Genomic DNA, 15940 nt, shown 5'->3' with positions numbered 1-15940 from the left:
CCGGGAACTGTTGGTGCTATACCTGGCAATCCGGCATTTCAGGTACTTCTTGGAAGGTAGGCCCTTCACAAACCACAAACCGCTTACCTTTGCATTCACGAAGGTGTCCCGCCAGCAGCGACATCTGTTCTACATCTCTGAATACACGACGGATGTCCGGCATGTCTCGGGATAGGACAATGTCGTGGCGGACTCTTTCTCTCGCCCTACCATTCAAGCCCTGTCCCAGGGGGTAGACTATGAAGCACTGGCGGAGGCGCAGCAGGCAGACGAAGAGATCCCAAGTTACAGAACCGCAATCTCCGGTTTGCAGCTCCAGGACCTCCCCGTAGGCCCAGGTGAGAGGACCCTACTCTGTGACGTCACCACCGGCCAACCCCACCCCGTCGGCCCGGCAGCCTGGCGGCGGTGCGTTTTCAACTCCATTCATAACTTAGCACACCCCTCCATCAGGACAACCGTCCGGATGGTCTCCAACAGGTTCGTTTGGCACGGACTCCGCAAGCTGGTCAGTGAATGGGCCAGAACGTGCCTGCACTGCCAGACGGCCAAGGTGCAGCGACACACCAAAGCTCTGCCACAGCAGTTCCACCCCACCCGCCGGCGTTTCGACCACATTCATGTGGATATCGTGGGCCCCCTGCCAGTGTCGCGCGGAGCGCGGCACCTCCTGACTATCGTGGACCGGTTCACCAGATGGCCAGAGGCAGTCCCGCTCACCGACACCACCTCCGAATCTTGCGCCCGGGCACTGATCGCCACCTGGGTGTCCCGCTTTGGTGTACCGGCCCACATTACCTCCGACAGAGGCGCCCAGTTCACCTCCAACCTGTGGTCAGCTATGGCCAGGCTTTTGGGGACTCAGCTGCACCACACCACTGCCTACCACCCACAGTCGAACGGGCTGGTGGAGCGTTTCCACTGTCACCTGAAGTCGGCTCTCATGGCCCGCCTGCGAGGAGCTAACTGGGCGGACGAGCTTCCCTGGGTCCTACTCGGCATCTGCACGGTGCCCAAAGACGATCTGCACACCTCATCGGCCAAGTTGGTGTACGGCGCACCCCTGGTCGTCCCAGGGGAGTTCATACCAGCCCCAAGGGGGCACGACGAAGAACCCGCAGCAGTGCTGGGCAGACTACGCGAGAGGCTCGGTGACCTGGCCCCCATACCCACTTCACAGCATGGGCAGAACACAACCTGCGTACCCAAAGACCTGCTAAACTGTAAGTTCGTTTTTGTACGAGGGGCGGACATCGGGCACTGCTACAGCGGCCCTACGAGGGGCCGTTCACGGTGATCAGAAACAACGGGTCCCCATTCGTGCTGGACATTGGGGGGAGAGAGGAGGTTTTCACGGTGGACAGACTCAAACCGGCCCATGTGGACGTGGCACAGCCGGTCGAGATTCCGGCACCGTGGCGCAGAGGCAGACCTCCCAAACAGAGTCCGGCCCAGACTGTGGACATTGGGGAGTGTATTGCCGGTTGGGGGGGGGGGGGTGTTATGTGGCGATCCACTTCCCAGCGCACTCGAACCGGCTCAGAAAGTGACGCGTGCCGGCATTGAGGCAGGTCCCAAAGAGGGCACCAAGTCTGCTTCACCAGCGAGGGGAAAAGCCCGCGCGCAGGACGGGACTGTGAATATGTGCCACCTACAGCATTCCTGCCCGGGGAGGGCGGGATCAGGAAGGCTTTAAAGCGAGGCCGCGATGTTCGAATAAATCTTTTTTGCAACCGCAGCTCATCGACTACATGTCGTTATTTCAGCGCTGTGTGTAGCACACTGCTACAGTGTCATATTAAAAGAGGGTGAATACTTATACAATCAGTTATTTTGTGTTTTATATTTGGAATTGATTTAGTTCACTTTAAATAGATGTTTTCATTTTGATGTATGAATTTTTATGTTGATCATTGTCAGAAAGACACATTAAATGAAATGTGATTCAATGTGTGAAACAATTAAACATGAAAAGAGAGAACGTAGAAAATCTACAACACATTACAGGTTCTTCGACCGACAATGTTGTACTGACCATGTAACCTAACTCTAGAAAATGTCCAGTATTGCCCTACAGCATAACCCTCTATTTGTCTAAGCTCCCTATATGTATCTAAGAGTCTCTGAAAGGACCCTCTTGTGTCTGCTTCTACCATTTTGCTTCCATGCACCCACCAGTATCTGCATGACATCCCTCTGTACCTATTTCCAAGCACCATAAAATATGGACCCTCGTGCTAGCCATTTCAGCCCTTGGAAAATAGCCTCTGCCTATCCACAAGCTCAATGTCTCTCATCATCTTATACACCTCTATCAGGTCACCTCTCATCTGCTGTCACTCCAAGGAGAAAAGGTCAAGTTCACTCAAACTATTCTCATAAGGCATGCTCTCCAATCCAGGCAATATCCTTGTAAATCTCCTCTTCATTCTCTCTACAGTATCCACATCCTTCCTGTAGTGAGGTGACCAAAACTGAACACAGTCCTCCAAGTGAGGTATAAATAAGGTCTGATATAGCTTTAAAAACCATGTGGATAGTCAGATGCTTTTTATCAGAGCTGAAATGGCTGACACGAGAGGGCACAGTTTTAAGGCATTTGGATGTAGGTACAGTGGAGAGGCCAGGGGTAAGTTTTTTTTACACGAAGTGATGAATGCGTGGAATAGGCTGCTAGCGACGGTGGTGATGGCGGATACAATAGGGTCTTTTAAGAGTCTCCTGGATAGGAACATGGAGCTTAGAAAAATAGAGGGTTATGTGTAACCCTAGGTAATTTCTAAGGTAAATACATGTATGGCACAGCACTGTAGGTCGAAGGGCCTATATTCTGCTGTAAGGTTTTTGTGTTTCAGTGTTTCTATGTTTCACAGGTCTTGAACTCAATCCCACAGTTGATGAAGGCAATCACAGCACAGGCCTTCTTAACAATACTGTCAACCTGCGCAGCAGTTTTGAGTATCTTATGGACACAAACCCCAAGATTCCTCTGATCCTCCACACTGCCAAGTGGCTAACTATATTCTATATTAATACTATATTCTGTCTTCAAATTTGATACACTGATCACCATCCTGAATGCATGATTTGAACCATCTGCAACTATCTTTTGACTTTTGTGAGCAAACCAATTCTAGATCCACAAAGCAAAATCTATTGGATCCCATGCCTCATTACTTTTTGAATGAGCCTTGCCTGGGGAACCTTATCAAATGCCTTCCTGAAATCCATATACACCACATTCACAGCTCTGCCTTCATCAATGTGTTTTGTTGCATCCTCAAATAATTCGATCAGGTCCGTAAGGCATGACCTGCCCTTGACAAAACGATGTTGACTAACGCTAATCAGATTAAGTATCTACAAATTCTCCTAAATCCTGCCTCTCAGAATCTTCTTTTCCAACTTTCCCATCACTGAAGTAAGATTCACTGCTCTATAATTTACAGGGTTATCTCTAGTCCCTTTCTTGTACAAGGGAACAAGATTTGCAACCATTCAATTTTCTAGTACTTCTCCCCACCACATTGATGATGCAGAGATCATCGTCAGCGGCTCAGCAATCTGTTTTTTTGACAGACAGCCATACTTTATTGATCCCGAGGGAAATTGGGTTTCATTACAGCTGCACCAACCAAGAATAGTGAAGACATAAAGCAATATAAAACCATAAATAATTAAATAATAAGTTAATCATGCCAAGTGGAAATAAGTCCAGGACCAGCCTATTGGCTCAGGGTGTCTGACACTCCGAGGGAGGATTTTTAAAGTTTGATGGCCACAGGTAGGAATGACTTCCTATGACACTCTGTGTTACATCTTGGTGTAATGAGTCTCTGGCTGAATGTAATCCTGTGCCTAACCAGTACATTATGGAGTGAGTGGGAGTCATTGTCCAAGATGGCATGCAACTTGGACAGCATCCTCTTTTCAGACACCACCGTCAGAGAGTCCAGTTCCACCCCCACAACATCACTGGCCTTACGAATGAGTTTGTTGATTCTGTTGGTGTCTGCTACCTTCAGCCTTCTGCCCCAGCACACAACAGCAAACATGATAGCACTGGCCACCACAGCTTCAGAACATCCTCACCATCGTCTGGTAGATGTTAAAGGACCTCAGTCTCCTCAGGAAATAGAGACGGCTCTGACCCTTCCTGTAAACAGCCTCAGTGTTCTTTGACCAGTCCAGTTTATTGTCAATTCGTATCCCCAGGTATTTGTAATCTTCCACCATGTCCACACTGACCCCTTGGATGGAAACAGGGGTCACCGGTGCCTTAGCCCTCCTAAGGTCCACCACCAGCTCCTTCTCCCTCGCTTCCCATGGTAGCCTGGGATATATCTCCTACAGCCCTGGAGACATAATCCCTTTCAAAAGCTCCAGAACATCTTCTTTCTTAATGTCGATACACTCAAGTACCCCAGAATATTGAGAAACATCTGTTGAGAATTTAGCGTGAATTCTAACTAAATCAAGTTGCCGTCACTAGTGACCCCCAACGATTTGGTATACTTGCATGGTGTTCTCTCAACTCCAGTGTTACAGAAGTCAGTGATATGTATTCGATCCTTTATTCGCAATTAGCAAACATACACTCGCGAAGTGATGTAACGGAAATGTCAGTTCAGCATATGAGATAAGACATTCGTCATCCCCCAGCTGTGTACCGCATGGAACAATGCACAAATATGTAACTTATTCCCTTCGCGTTTACCAAACCCCAACTGATGCGACCAGTTACCATAAAAACATCATAATTAAGCTACGCAGAATACAATGCTGATAAAGAACAGATTCATGGCTCCCATACACAGGCTCTGATACAGTGATTCCCAGCTGAAATATTAACATATTGACTATCTTGTTGAATAATTCCAGTATTTTGTTTTATTTATTTTAATGATTTTTTGCCAACTAATGTTGCCAATTAATGTTTGACCCTCCTGTTATTTATTTCGTTACAGAGCAGCATAAACTTATCACACGTGTCCTCAAAAGGAGTCAAGGTGCCGGCAGTGGAGGAGCTCCAGTGACGTCACCATCGGGAAAGGACACGGGTATGTTGGCGAATTATTTTAATTTATAAATACTCTGCTGATTCTGCGTCTGGGTTTAATGCAATGCAGGCAATTCACAAAATATTTGTGAAAATTGAGCAGAGAGATGACAGAGAAAGTTAACATCTCTGGGGAAATACAGTCACACGTGGAAGGAGTACAGTTACCATCTGCTCCAGCTCCTCTAACAGATTGTGATGCACATTAAAATAGTGAGTTACTCCAGAAGACAAGACATTCTGCAGATGCTGAAAGTTTTGGGCAATAAAAAGACACACAAAATATTGGCAGAACTCAGCAGGTCATGGAGAGGAATAAACAGTTGACGTTTTGGATCAGGATCACAAGGAATTGAAACTAATGTGTCAATATCTAGAATTTCTGTCCCCTCATTTCCAGTCCGATGAAGGGCCTTGGCCTGAAACGTTGATTGTTTTTTTTCTGCTCCATAGAAAAAACTGATTTTCTTTTGCTCCTGATATGCTGAGTAGCTCCAGCATTTTGTGAGATGTCCCAGAGATTTGCTGAGGAAGGGGTTGTCCAGGCAGGCAGACAGTAACCCAGAGAAAAACGGTGGTGATGGGCAGTACCAGGAGAGTGATGGTTACTATATTCTCCAGAATAAGCAGAGTCCTTTCAAAACAGAGAAGTATATTCCCGGTGACACAAAGGAGCAGCCTTGAACAGATGGGATTATACCCCCTCCTACACCCCTGGCGCTCCCCACCCCCTGGCCCAATCCTGTTCATCCCCCCCCCCCCCCGCCCCATATATATATATATTTCGGACTGTGTTTGGTGATCTTTAGGTTGCAGAGAGAAAGTTACTGCCCAACATGGAGTCAGTAATTTCTTTAATTTTCCCCATTGTGCTGCACAGGTCCGAGCTCAGTGATCACCGAGCTCCTGGCAAGCTGGAATGATTTCCAGCTGCTGCAGGTGACGGACTTCTACCGGGACAGGCTGGAGCAGGCGATGGAAGGAGGGGTGCACGGAGTGAGCCTGGCATTAACGGCCGAATATCAGTTCAGTGGAGAGGAACATCGGGTGAGTGGGAGGGAGAATGGGTTTGAATTTTCACGTATCACAGGACTGATGGCTGGTGTAACTCTGATTCATCGGGTATTAAGTCAGATAAAAGAACAACTGGGAAATAAATACTATACATACAATCACAAAACTGTGAATCTGAACCAGTGATAGAAAGAGGTGAAAAGACCGTGCAGACTGGCGGGTAGCTGCTCAATGTTCAGAGTGAGCTGAGCAAGTAATAGTTCTGTGGGCTTACAGTATTAAATGAAAATTTGACGGGAGGTTTCGGTATTGGAAGACCATGCAGTGTGATGGCAGGATATCAGTGAGAACCGGGGCATCAGCTGTGGATGCCACAGGAGCTCGAGTGTGTGCTGTTCTGGGTGGAGATGACTGTGTTATAATCTGTAACTGCAGACAGTGTGGATCGGGGAATTCTGCCATGTTGTAATGTGTAATCACTGAATAAATCTCCACTGGAAAAGGCAAAGGAAAGGCATCAGGTGTCAGCCGGTAATCCACTGTCATGTTGGACACTGGTGGATCGAGGAGATGAATCACATTATCTTTTTTGCAACTTCTCTGTGACTGCTCACTCTGTTATAAAAACCTTCCTGACTTCTTTCTTCAACTGTGATCGTTATTTTCTGATTTATGTTTTACACTGTCAAATCTGGTGAGGAAATATTTATGGATTTGGAGCCATGTCAATGAAGAGGTCACAGACCAGCCAGGATCTCATTGACTGGTGGAACAGGTTCCTGGTGAATGTCCCTCCGTGTGCTCTGCACTCAGAATGTACAGTCCAAGTCCAGACAGGATCAGCACCCGTCCGGGTGATTGCTCAGTGTGATCCCGTTACAGAGCACATCATTTACTTCTCATTCTCTGTGTGAATCTGTCAGTCCCCAATATGTTCACTGTTACTCTTCACAGAAAATCTCCGATCTCGCTGATAAGGGAAAGCGGGCGGACAGTTCTAAACTCCTCCTGAGCCTGGTGATGGAGAAAGGCTCCCGCGCCCGGAGGGTGATGTGGGAAACCTTTGTGAAAATGTGGAATTGTGTCCCAAATCTGGACAAAATACTGAAAGAAATACAGGAACATGGTGAGATAGTATCAGATATTAATTTAATATTGGAATCAAGCATTACATACTTAATAATTTGACACATTTCAATTCCTCAAATTGTTTAAATCTGAACAGGTTGTGTTCCCGTCCATCAACCCGAACCAGAGATTCCCAGAGAGCTGAAAGGTAACTGAAGAAACTGATGTTTCCATCAAATATTAATGTTGTGTAGGGCGAAGTCGTTGTTGAAACAAGGAGATCTGATCAGGTAAATGTTCCACCATGACACAGCGCACAGTGAGACACCTGGAAAAATGTTTGCTGGAGGGAGAGTTTTCACAGAACATTATGAGGAACCACGCAGAGAGTTGGGGGGCTTTGCTGAAAGGGATCACTCCTCTCTGGGTCCCGCAACTATCGGGGTCCACCGGGGTCAGAATGGAGAAGAGGGCAATCTGAGGAGGGAAACTATTAGAAATTTCTTACTCCGAAAGGTGAAATAATATCCCTACAACCACACAGCCTCCAGAATAGCCCTCATCCTAAATCACTTTTCTAAACTCCCTCAGCTCCTACAGGTTATCATTGTTTAGAATTGGGAGTCCATTGAAGTTCTCGTCACAGAATAACAATGACAGCAGCCATTTAATGAGAAAAGCAGGTAACACGACAACTAGTCTGTTTAATCCCAGAGCAGCATATGAACCCCACTCTGTTCATATCTGCAACCCCTTAGTGCACACACTGCTAAAGTTATCCAGTTTAATTTCCCACTCAATAATCCTGGGAATTCCATCAGGAAACAGTTTTAGAGAGGGTGTGATGGGGGACAAAATCCTCAGCTCAGTCCACAGAAGCTGAAATTCATGTGTGCTGGTGTTGTGTGATGGACACTGTGGAAGTGAATTAGGACAGAGAATCCGAGGTTTTGTGAGCTTGCAGGAAAGATGTGGAAAGGACTGAAAATATCTATAAATAATATTGCAATTAATTAAATTGTGACTGTCTGGATGAGAAACGCACTACATCCGTAAGCACATTGTGTCAGTGAAAATGGAGCCCGGGACAGTGCATGGACTCAAGAGATTGTAAGGCTTCATCATCGCAGACTGAGTTGGATCACTCAACTGCACATTTAACAGAGGAGACAGCGAAGGAAAGACAAATATCACAAAACTTGTTGATATTGCATCAGCCCATGGTTTATCTGATTATTTGAAGCTCTTAACATAAATATAGGGAATCTCGGCCAGAACCCTGGTTCAGTCTCTCTCACTTACAGGAACAAATCCCAAAGATGATAATTTAAATTTGGTACTAGAGATAGACCAATCAGGAAGTTTACAAACTACTCACGTCTCTGAGACCTCTGTTAATGCTGTTCCAGTCCACATCCGGTCAATGAAACCCCTCCGTGTCCCTGAACACGGGTTTAGTAAATCGCTACAAGCTTGTTCATCATTGTCCTTCACCCGGTTTACAGAGTGAACACACCCGACAGTGAAATTCCCACAGCCATTTCTGAATATGAAACAGATACACTCCCTGATTATTGAAGAACATCATTTCTACCACTGTCACATTCTCTAAATTAAATATGTACAAGATCAATGTTTTCCTACACTGCCTATCACAGCTAAATATAGTGAATAGAGACCCTACATATATCTGACAGGGTCCTGACACACGGTGAGACCCCACACACCCCTGGCAGGGTCCTGACACACTGTGAGGCAGCACACATCCCTGACATTTAACAGAGGAGAGAGCGAAGGAAAGACAGATATCGTAAAAATTATTAATCTTACAGTAGCCCATGTTTTAAATGCAGCCCGTCTCATTTCCAGGAACAAATTCTAAAGATGATAATTTTCAAATGGTACCAGAGGAAATTTTCAAACTGCTAACATTTCTCTCACCTCTGTTAATGTTTTTCCATTCCACATTCAGACAATAAAACCCCTCCTGCACTAAGGATTTGGGAATTCTCGACAATTTCCCTGCAGACTTATTCTTCACAGTTCTCCATGCTGTTTGTTGAGATAACAGTCACGGCAGTGAAATTCCCACATCTATTTCTGAATACAGAACAGACTCTCTCCCTGATTATTGAAGAAAATTATTTCTACCACTGTCACATTATCGAATGTAAACATTTCAACAATCAGTGTTTTCCTACACTCCCTGTTTCACCCGAATAAGTTGATTGGAAAGCCCACAGACTGTGAGACCCCACACGCACTGGAAAGGGTGTTGACACACTGTGAGGCCCTCCACACTCCTGACAGGGTCCAGACCCACTGTGAGACACCACACACCACTGACAGATCCTGACACAATGTGAGACCCCACACACCCCCGGCAGGGTACTGACACACTGTGAAACCCCACACACCCCTGACAGGGTCCCGACACACTGTGAGACCCCACACACCCCTGACAGGGTCCAGACACACTGTGAGACCCCACACACCCCTGACAGGGTCCTGACACCCTGTGAGACCCCACACATCCCTGGCAGGGTCCTGACACACTGTGAGATCCCACTCACACCTGAGAGGGTCCTGACACACTGCGAGACCCCACACAGCCCTGGCAGAGTCCTGATTCACTGTCAGAGCTTACACACCGCTGAAAGGGTACTGTCACACTGTAAGGACCCACACACACCTGAGAGGGACCCGACACACTGTGAGATGTCACACACAGCTGACAGGTCCTGACACACTGTTAGACTCCACACACCCCTGGCAGGGTCCTGACACACTGTGAGAGCCCACACACTCATGTCAGGGATGTGACACACTGTGAGACGCCACACAGCCCTGGCAGGATCCTGACAAACTGAGAGACACCATACACCCCTGCAAGGTTCCTGACACACTGTGAGCCCACACACACACCCCACAGGGCCCTGACTCTCTGCGAAACCTCCCACCCCCTTGGCAGGGTCTTGACAGACTGTGAGACCAAACACACCATGACAGGGACTTGGCAAACTGTGAGACCCCACTCACCCCTGACAGGGTCCTGACACACTTTGAAAACCCACACACCCCTGACAGGAAGCCGACACACTGAGATGCCACAATCACCTGACAGGTGCTGACACACTGTAAGATGCAACACACACCCGACAGTCTCCTGACACAGCATAAGACCCTGCACACCCCTGACAGGTACTGTGACACTGTGAGTACCCAAACACTCCTGGCAGGGTTCTGACACACTATGAGACCCCACACACACCTGGCAGGGTCCTTACACACTGTGAGACCACAGACGTCCACGACAGGATTCAAACACACTTTGAGATCCCACACACCCCAACCACCTACCCACAATGCACATGCTGATCAGCAAAGCCACTTCTTTGTATTTTAAATCGGTGATGGTGAGAGCGGAGGGGGAGCAGTGATTCCCCAACCTGTTCCCTTGAGAGAATGCCCACTACCCTCTTCTGCATTTCCATACGCCACATCAACACTGGGGATTAAAAGTTTCTTCCACAGGAAAAAATAACAGCTGTGACAGTAGTGGGAGTTTGTCAGGTACGGGACAGTCAGGGGTCAGTAAACTACCAGGGAAATACTCACCTTTACAGCACAATTAATGTGGAAATGTGATGATCTGGTGTTTATCTAGACCAGGCATCTCTGTCCAGTCGGGGTCTGTTAATCGAATTTACTGTACGAACATCCATTGATGAATCCAATTAATGCTAATTCTTTAACAGCGGATCTGAATCAGATCAGAAATGTTTCTGGGTCGTCGTTCACTTTCAGACACTATTATCTCTGATCTCCCGATTTCACCCAATGTCTTTAACAAGTATTTTTTTTTTATTAACGAAAATATGTTGTATGCTCCATGTTCATCAGATCATCCATTGACAACCTATTTCTGTCCATCCCAAGATGTTCGAAGGAAACACAAGGAGACTCTGCGGACACAGACTGAAAAACTGAGAGTGAACACGATCCTGATGAGGGAGAAGGTGAAGGTTTTCCAGCTGGTTGATCGATACGCTGAGCTCACGGTCATTTCTACTGTTCGAGATCGGAGACTGGTGGAACATGAGCTGCTGGCAAGAGGCAGAGACCATGAGGAGTGGAGACAGAAGCATCTCTGTGGAGAGCTGGAGAAAATCCGGACTAATCAGTTGTTCCAGAGCAGCATTTCCCAGAATAAATCTAAATCTGGGAGCTCGGTAGCAGTGGCCGGGGTCCTGGGGATCGGGAAAACAACAATGGTACAAAAGATTGTTTATGACTGGGCCACAGGGAAAATATACCAACAGTTCCAGTTTGTCTTCAGTTTCAAATTTCGGGATTTAAACTCCATTAACTGCAGAATAAACCTGAGGGAACTGATTCTGGATCAGTATCCTTACTTTGGGAATATCCTGAGAGAGGTCTGGAAGAACCCAGAGGGATTGTTGTTTATATTCGATGGTTTGGATGAATTCAATGACAAAATTAATTTTGCTGAGAGTCGGAGAAACACAGATCCTGAATTCAAGTGCAAGGTGTCCGACATTGTGTACAGCTTAATCCAGGGCAAGCTGCTCCCAGGGTGTTCAGTGCTGGTGACCACCCGCCCCATTGCATTACATTTATTGGAAAAGGCAGAGATCAGTGTCTGGGCTGAAATCCTGGGATTTTCTGGTGAGGAACGGAAGGAATATTTCATCAGGCATTTTGAAGATCAGACAGTGGTGGAAGCTGTTTTCAAACACATGAAGGAGAACGAGATCCTGTACACCATGAGCTACAACCCCTCCTACTGCTGGATCCTTGCTCTGGCACTGGGCCCCTTCTTCACACAAAGAGTGAGGGACCCGCAGCGTGCTCCCAAGACCATCACCCAACTATATTCCTACTATATTTACAACATCCTGAAAAACCACGGCCGTGAGATTGAGAACCCCCGTGATGTGTTACTCAGGGTTGGTCAGATGGCCTTCAGAGGAGTGTCCGAGAGGAAGATTGTGTTTACAGATGGAGATTTGATCAAGTACAATCTGAAGCCTTCCCCGTTCCTGTCCGGATTCCTGATGGAGCTTTTGGAGAGAGAGGATTTTGCCTGGAGCATGGTGTACACATTCCCACACCTCACCATCCAAGAGTTTGTAGCTGCAGTCGCACAATTCCTGACTCTACATCCCAGGAAAATCCTGAAATTCCTCACTGAAGCCCACAACGTGACAGATGGGCGATTTGAGGTATTTCTCCGTTTTGTTGCTGGTCTCTCCAACCCAATGACAGCTCGGGGCCTGGAGGAGTTTCTGGGTCCATTTCCTCATCAAACAACCTGCCGGGTGATTGACTGGGTGAAGGAGGAGGTTAAACGCCAGAGTAGAAACACATGGAGTGAAGCTGGTAAAAGGAGCCTCCTGAACACATTGCACTACCTGTTTGAGTCTCAAAATCGTGGACTGGCTCAGGCCGCACTGAGGTCTGTGCAAACACTTTCATTCAGTGGAATGACACTGACCCCGATTGACTGTGCGGTCCTGTCTCATGTCATCGGACTCTGTGACACAATAAAACACCTCGACCTGGGGAACTGCCACATTCAGTGTGAAGGAATCCAGCGGCTGGGACCCGGGCTGCACAAATGCCAGGAGTTGGGGTAACTTGATTTATCTCTCACTCTGAGCTGTGAAACTGTTCCATTGTGTTGGGTAAAACTGTCGTAAGTATAATTGTGAAGAATTGTGGTCACTTCCCCATCCCCCTTCTTTCTGTGTGATCTCTCTTCCCCATGCCCTTCCTCCTGTGAGATCTCTCATCCCCATCCCCCTTCCTCCTGTGGGATCTCTCTTCCCCATCCCCCTTCCTCCTGTGGGATCTCTCTTCCCCATCCCCCTTCCTCCTGTGGGATCTCTCTTCCCCATCCCCCTTCTTTCTGTGTGATCTCTCTTCCCCATCCCCCTTCCTCCTGTGGGATCTCTCTTCCCCATCCCCCTTCCTCCTGTGGGATCTCTCTTCCCCATCCCCCTTCTTTCTGTGTGATCACTCTTCCCCATCCCCCTTCCTCCTTCAGGTTCTGTCTTTCCATCAGGTGGTGTCATTTCTCACTGAATTTCCCCATTCACAATACTTCCTCACTGTGGGACTTTGGGTCTGTGGGTCACACCGACAGACTAAATTACTGACATTCGGTGAATACACTGGAGCTGGGCAGTGAGGGACATTGACAGTGATGTGAACTCTGATCAGTGATTTACTGAAGGGTTTAATGTTTCCTGAAATATCCGAGTGAGAGAAATTCCCCCAGACCCATGGATTTAATCACTTTATTCAATATTTTGTCTGTTTGTGTTTAGCCTTGGGGTGAATGAACTGGGAGATTCAGGAGTGAAGCTGGTGTCTGTGGCTCTGAGGAACCCGGAGTGTAAAATACAGAAACTGGGGTGAGTAACAGACTGTGTGAGATTGTGTTTACAATCAATGGGTGTCTGACACTGAACATTAATGTGATCAGTAATTGTGTTACTGATAAACACTGGGGATTTGTACTGTCTCCTTTCTCTCTGTGTCCTTCACCCTCACTCTCTCTCAACTCGTCTCACAGATTCTGTTGCCAAGGATCTCGTCTCCGCTGTCAGTACAAACCCATCAGAGATGTGGCTGGACTTGGGATGGAACTCGCTGACAGACCGATCTGTCCCCGCTCTCCGCCGCCTCATACTGGCCCTCCCGAGTCTGGAGCGGATCGGGTGAGTGTTTGTGTTAATGTTCAATGTGATAAAATATCAGCGGATCCGCGGGTTTTCTGGTGATATTTGTCTGTGAGTGTTGTTGAAACATTAACCCCAGTCCCCTGTTACTGACACTGTTGTGTAATCTGTTTATTTCATAATTATTCTCCCATCTGTTTCAGGCTGCTAAGGAATCAGTTCAGTGTGACCGTGGGGAAGGAACTGAGATCTCGGCAGGAATCCAGACCCAGACTGAGAGTGGATCTGTGAACATCTGAATGTGTGAACATCCCCACCCGCGGGATGGGGACATTTTGGCTGATTCCCTGCCCTCCCCTTTAACTCCCGCCCTTACCTTTAACGGCCGTGTGCCGGGGCTGATTCCCAACGGTTTTAATGGAACCGGCTTGGGCCTCGCGCTGTGCGTCGCTCAGAGCGGTCCTGCAGTGACGTGTTTCCGCCTGTTGTCCGGCGGGGCAGCTTCCGCCGGATGTGCGTTCTAGATATACCTGTCTGACTGCTCCTGTGGCTCCTCCCAAGACCCTGCTGACTACCCCTGTGGCTCCTCCCACAGACCCCTGTATAAAGGCGACTGTGGCCTGCTGCTCTCCCTCATTTTCCCCAGGATGTAGTGTTGTTCTTCAGTCAATAAAAGCCGATATCTCACTTCCTAAGTCTCGGCGTGAGTTATTGATGGTGCATCAATTTTATTGACTGAAAGTTACAACATGGAAACCGCTTTACGCCCAGAACGCCTAGACTTGGACCCCCGAGATCCTGGAGCAGCTCTTGCCTTTGAACACTGGCTGGTGTGCTTCCAATCGTACTTAGAGGAGGTTCGTGCCACCGACTCGGCTGTTCGGCACAAACTTCTCTTCTCGAGGGTCGCCCCAAAAGTTTATTCGTTCATCAGGGACATATCCACCTACGAGGAGGCGCTTGCCGCCCTCCGAAGACAGTACCTGCGGCCAGTAAATCCAGTTTATGCACGGCACCGCTTGGCAACACGAAAACAGCGGCCTACGGAGTCGACTGCTGAATTCCTCCGCGAGCTACAGATACTCGCGCGGGACTGTGACTGCAAAGCGCTCACAGCGGAACAGCATAAGGAACTCTTGGTCCGAGACGCTTTTGTGACTGGGGTTCGGTCAGTGTGTATCCGCCAGCGGCTGCTGGAAAAAGCTGATCTGACCTTACGCTCTGCGATAGAGACGGCCAGTTCGATAGAGGCTGCGCAACTGTACGCCGAAGAAGTCCAGCCGAGCGATTCCCCGGTTCCGAGCGAATTCGCCAACGCCGCTGCCAGTCGCGGTATCTCAAACCCCACGAATTCGCCAGGTATGAAACTCTGTTACTTTTGTGGGCTTCGGAAACATGCCCGGGAAAGCTGTCCGGCGCGCGAAGCGACGTGTTCCAGCTGTGGGAAGAAGGGCCATTTCGCCAAGGTCTGTAAATCTAAACCGCGCCCGGGGTCGAGCAGCGCCGCGTCTGAGACCTGGGGGCCGCCATTTTGCATGACCGGATGTGGACAACCATCTTTGCCGGCGTCACCAGGCCCCGCCCCCGACTCGCCATCTTGCATGCCCGGATGTGAGCGGCCAACTTTGCCGGCGTCACCAGGCCCCGCCCCCGACACGCCCCGTTCTACGCTGGCTTCCGTGACCCTCGATCAAAGCGCCCCGCACCAGCTCGCAAGGTCGATGATGGACATCCTGGTGGAGGGGCACAGGACTAGCTGCCTGTTTGACACGGGCAGCACTGAGAGTTTTATTGACCCGGCCACAGTGAAACGCTGTGGACTCGTGACACGGCGTGATCAGAAGATCACCTTGGCTTCAGGGTCGCATTCCACAGACATCCGGGTGGGTTGTGTAGCGACATTGGTGGTGCAGGGCACGGAATATCGGAACTTTGCGTTCCTGGTCATGCCTCGGCTGTGCGCACCTGTGCTATTGGGGCTGGACTTCCAGAGCCATCTCGAAAGTGTGACTATGGCATATGACGGGCCCCACCCACCACTCACTGTCAGGAATCCTCAGTTTGGTGGGACTTCGCCATATACTCCGTTACC

The 15940-nt window shown here is 48.5% G+C and overlaps 1 protein-coding gene across 3 annotated transcripts in view; it reads left to right on the top strand.

Moving 5' to 3' along the window:
- Positions 1–14453, top strand: part of LOC140720613 (NACHT, LRR and PYD domains-containing protein 3-like) — a 36118-nt gene extending 21665 nt beyond the window's left edge. For 2 of the 3 annotated variants that reach the window (XM_073035442.1, XM_073035440.1), the window contains exons 6-13: positions 4968–5060; positions 5940–6106; positions 7028–7199; positions 7299–7349; positions 11081–12797; positions 13495–13581; positions 13743–13887; positions 14052–14453. In XM_073035442.1, the coding sequence (XP_072891543.1) occupies positions 4968–5060; positions 5940–6106; positions 7028–7199; positions 7299–7349; positions 11081–12797; positions 13495–13581; positions 13743–13887; positions 14052–14147 (2528 nt within the window). In that variant the 3' untranslated portion in view covers positions 14148–14453. The remainder of the gene's footprint in view (positions 1–4967; positions 5061–5939; positions 6107–7027; positions 7200–7298; positions 7350–11080; positions 12798–13494; positions 13582–13742; positions 13888–14051) is intronic. The other variant, XM_073035443.1, reaches the window with a different exon arrangement.
- Positions 14454–15940: the final 1487 nt, after the last annotated feature.

This window comes from Hemitrygon akajei, unplaced genomic scaffold (genome assembly GCF_048418815.1).
Source record: "Hemitrygon akajei unplaced genomic scaffold, sHemAka1.3 Scf000045, whole genome shotgun sequence".
In the NCBI taxonomy this organism is placed as follows: domain Eukaryota; kingdom Metazoa; phylum Chordata; class Chondrichthyes; order Myliobatiformes; family Dasyatidae; genus Hemitrygon; species Hemitrygon akajei.
This window is presented reverse-complemented; position numbering and strand designations above follow the sequence as displayed.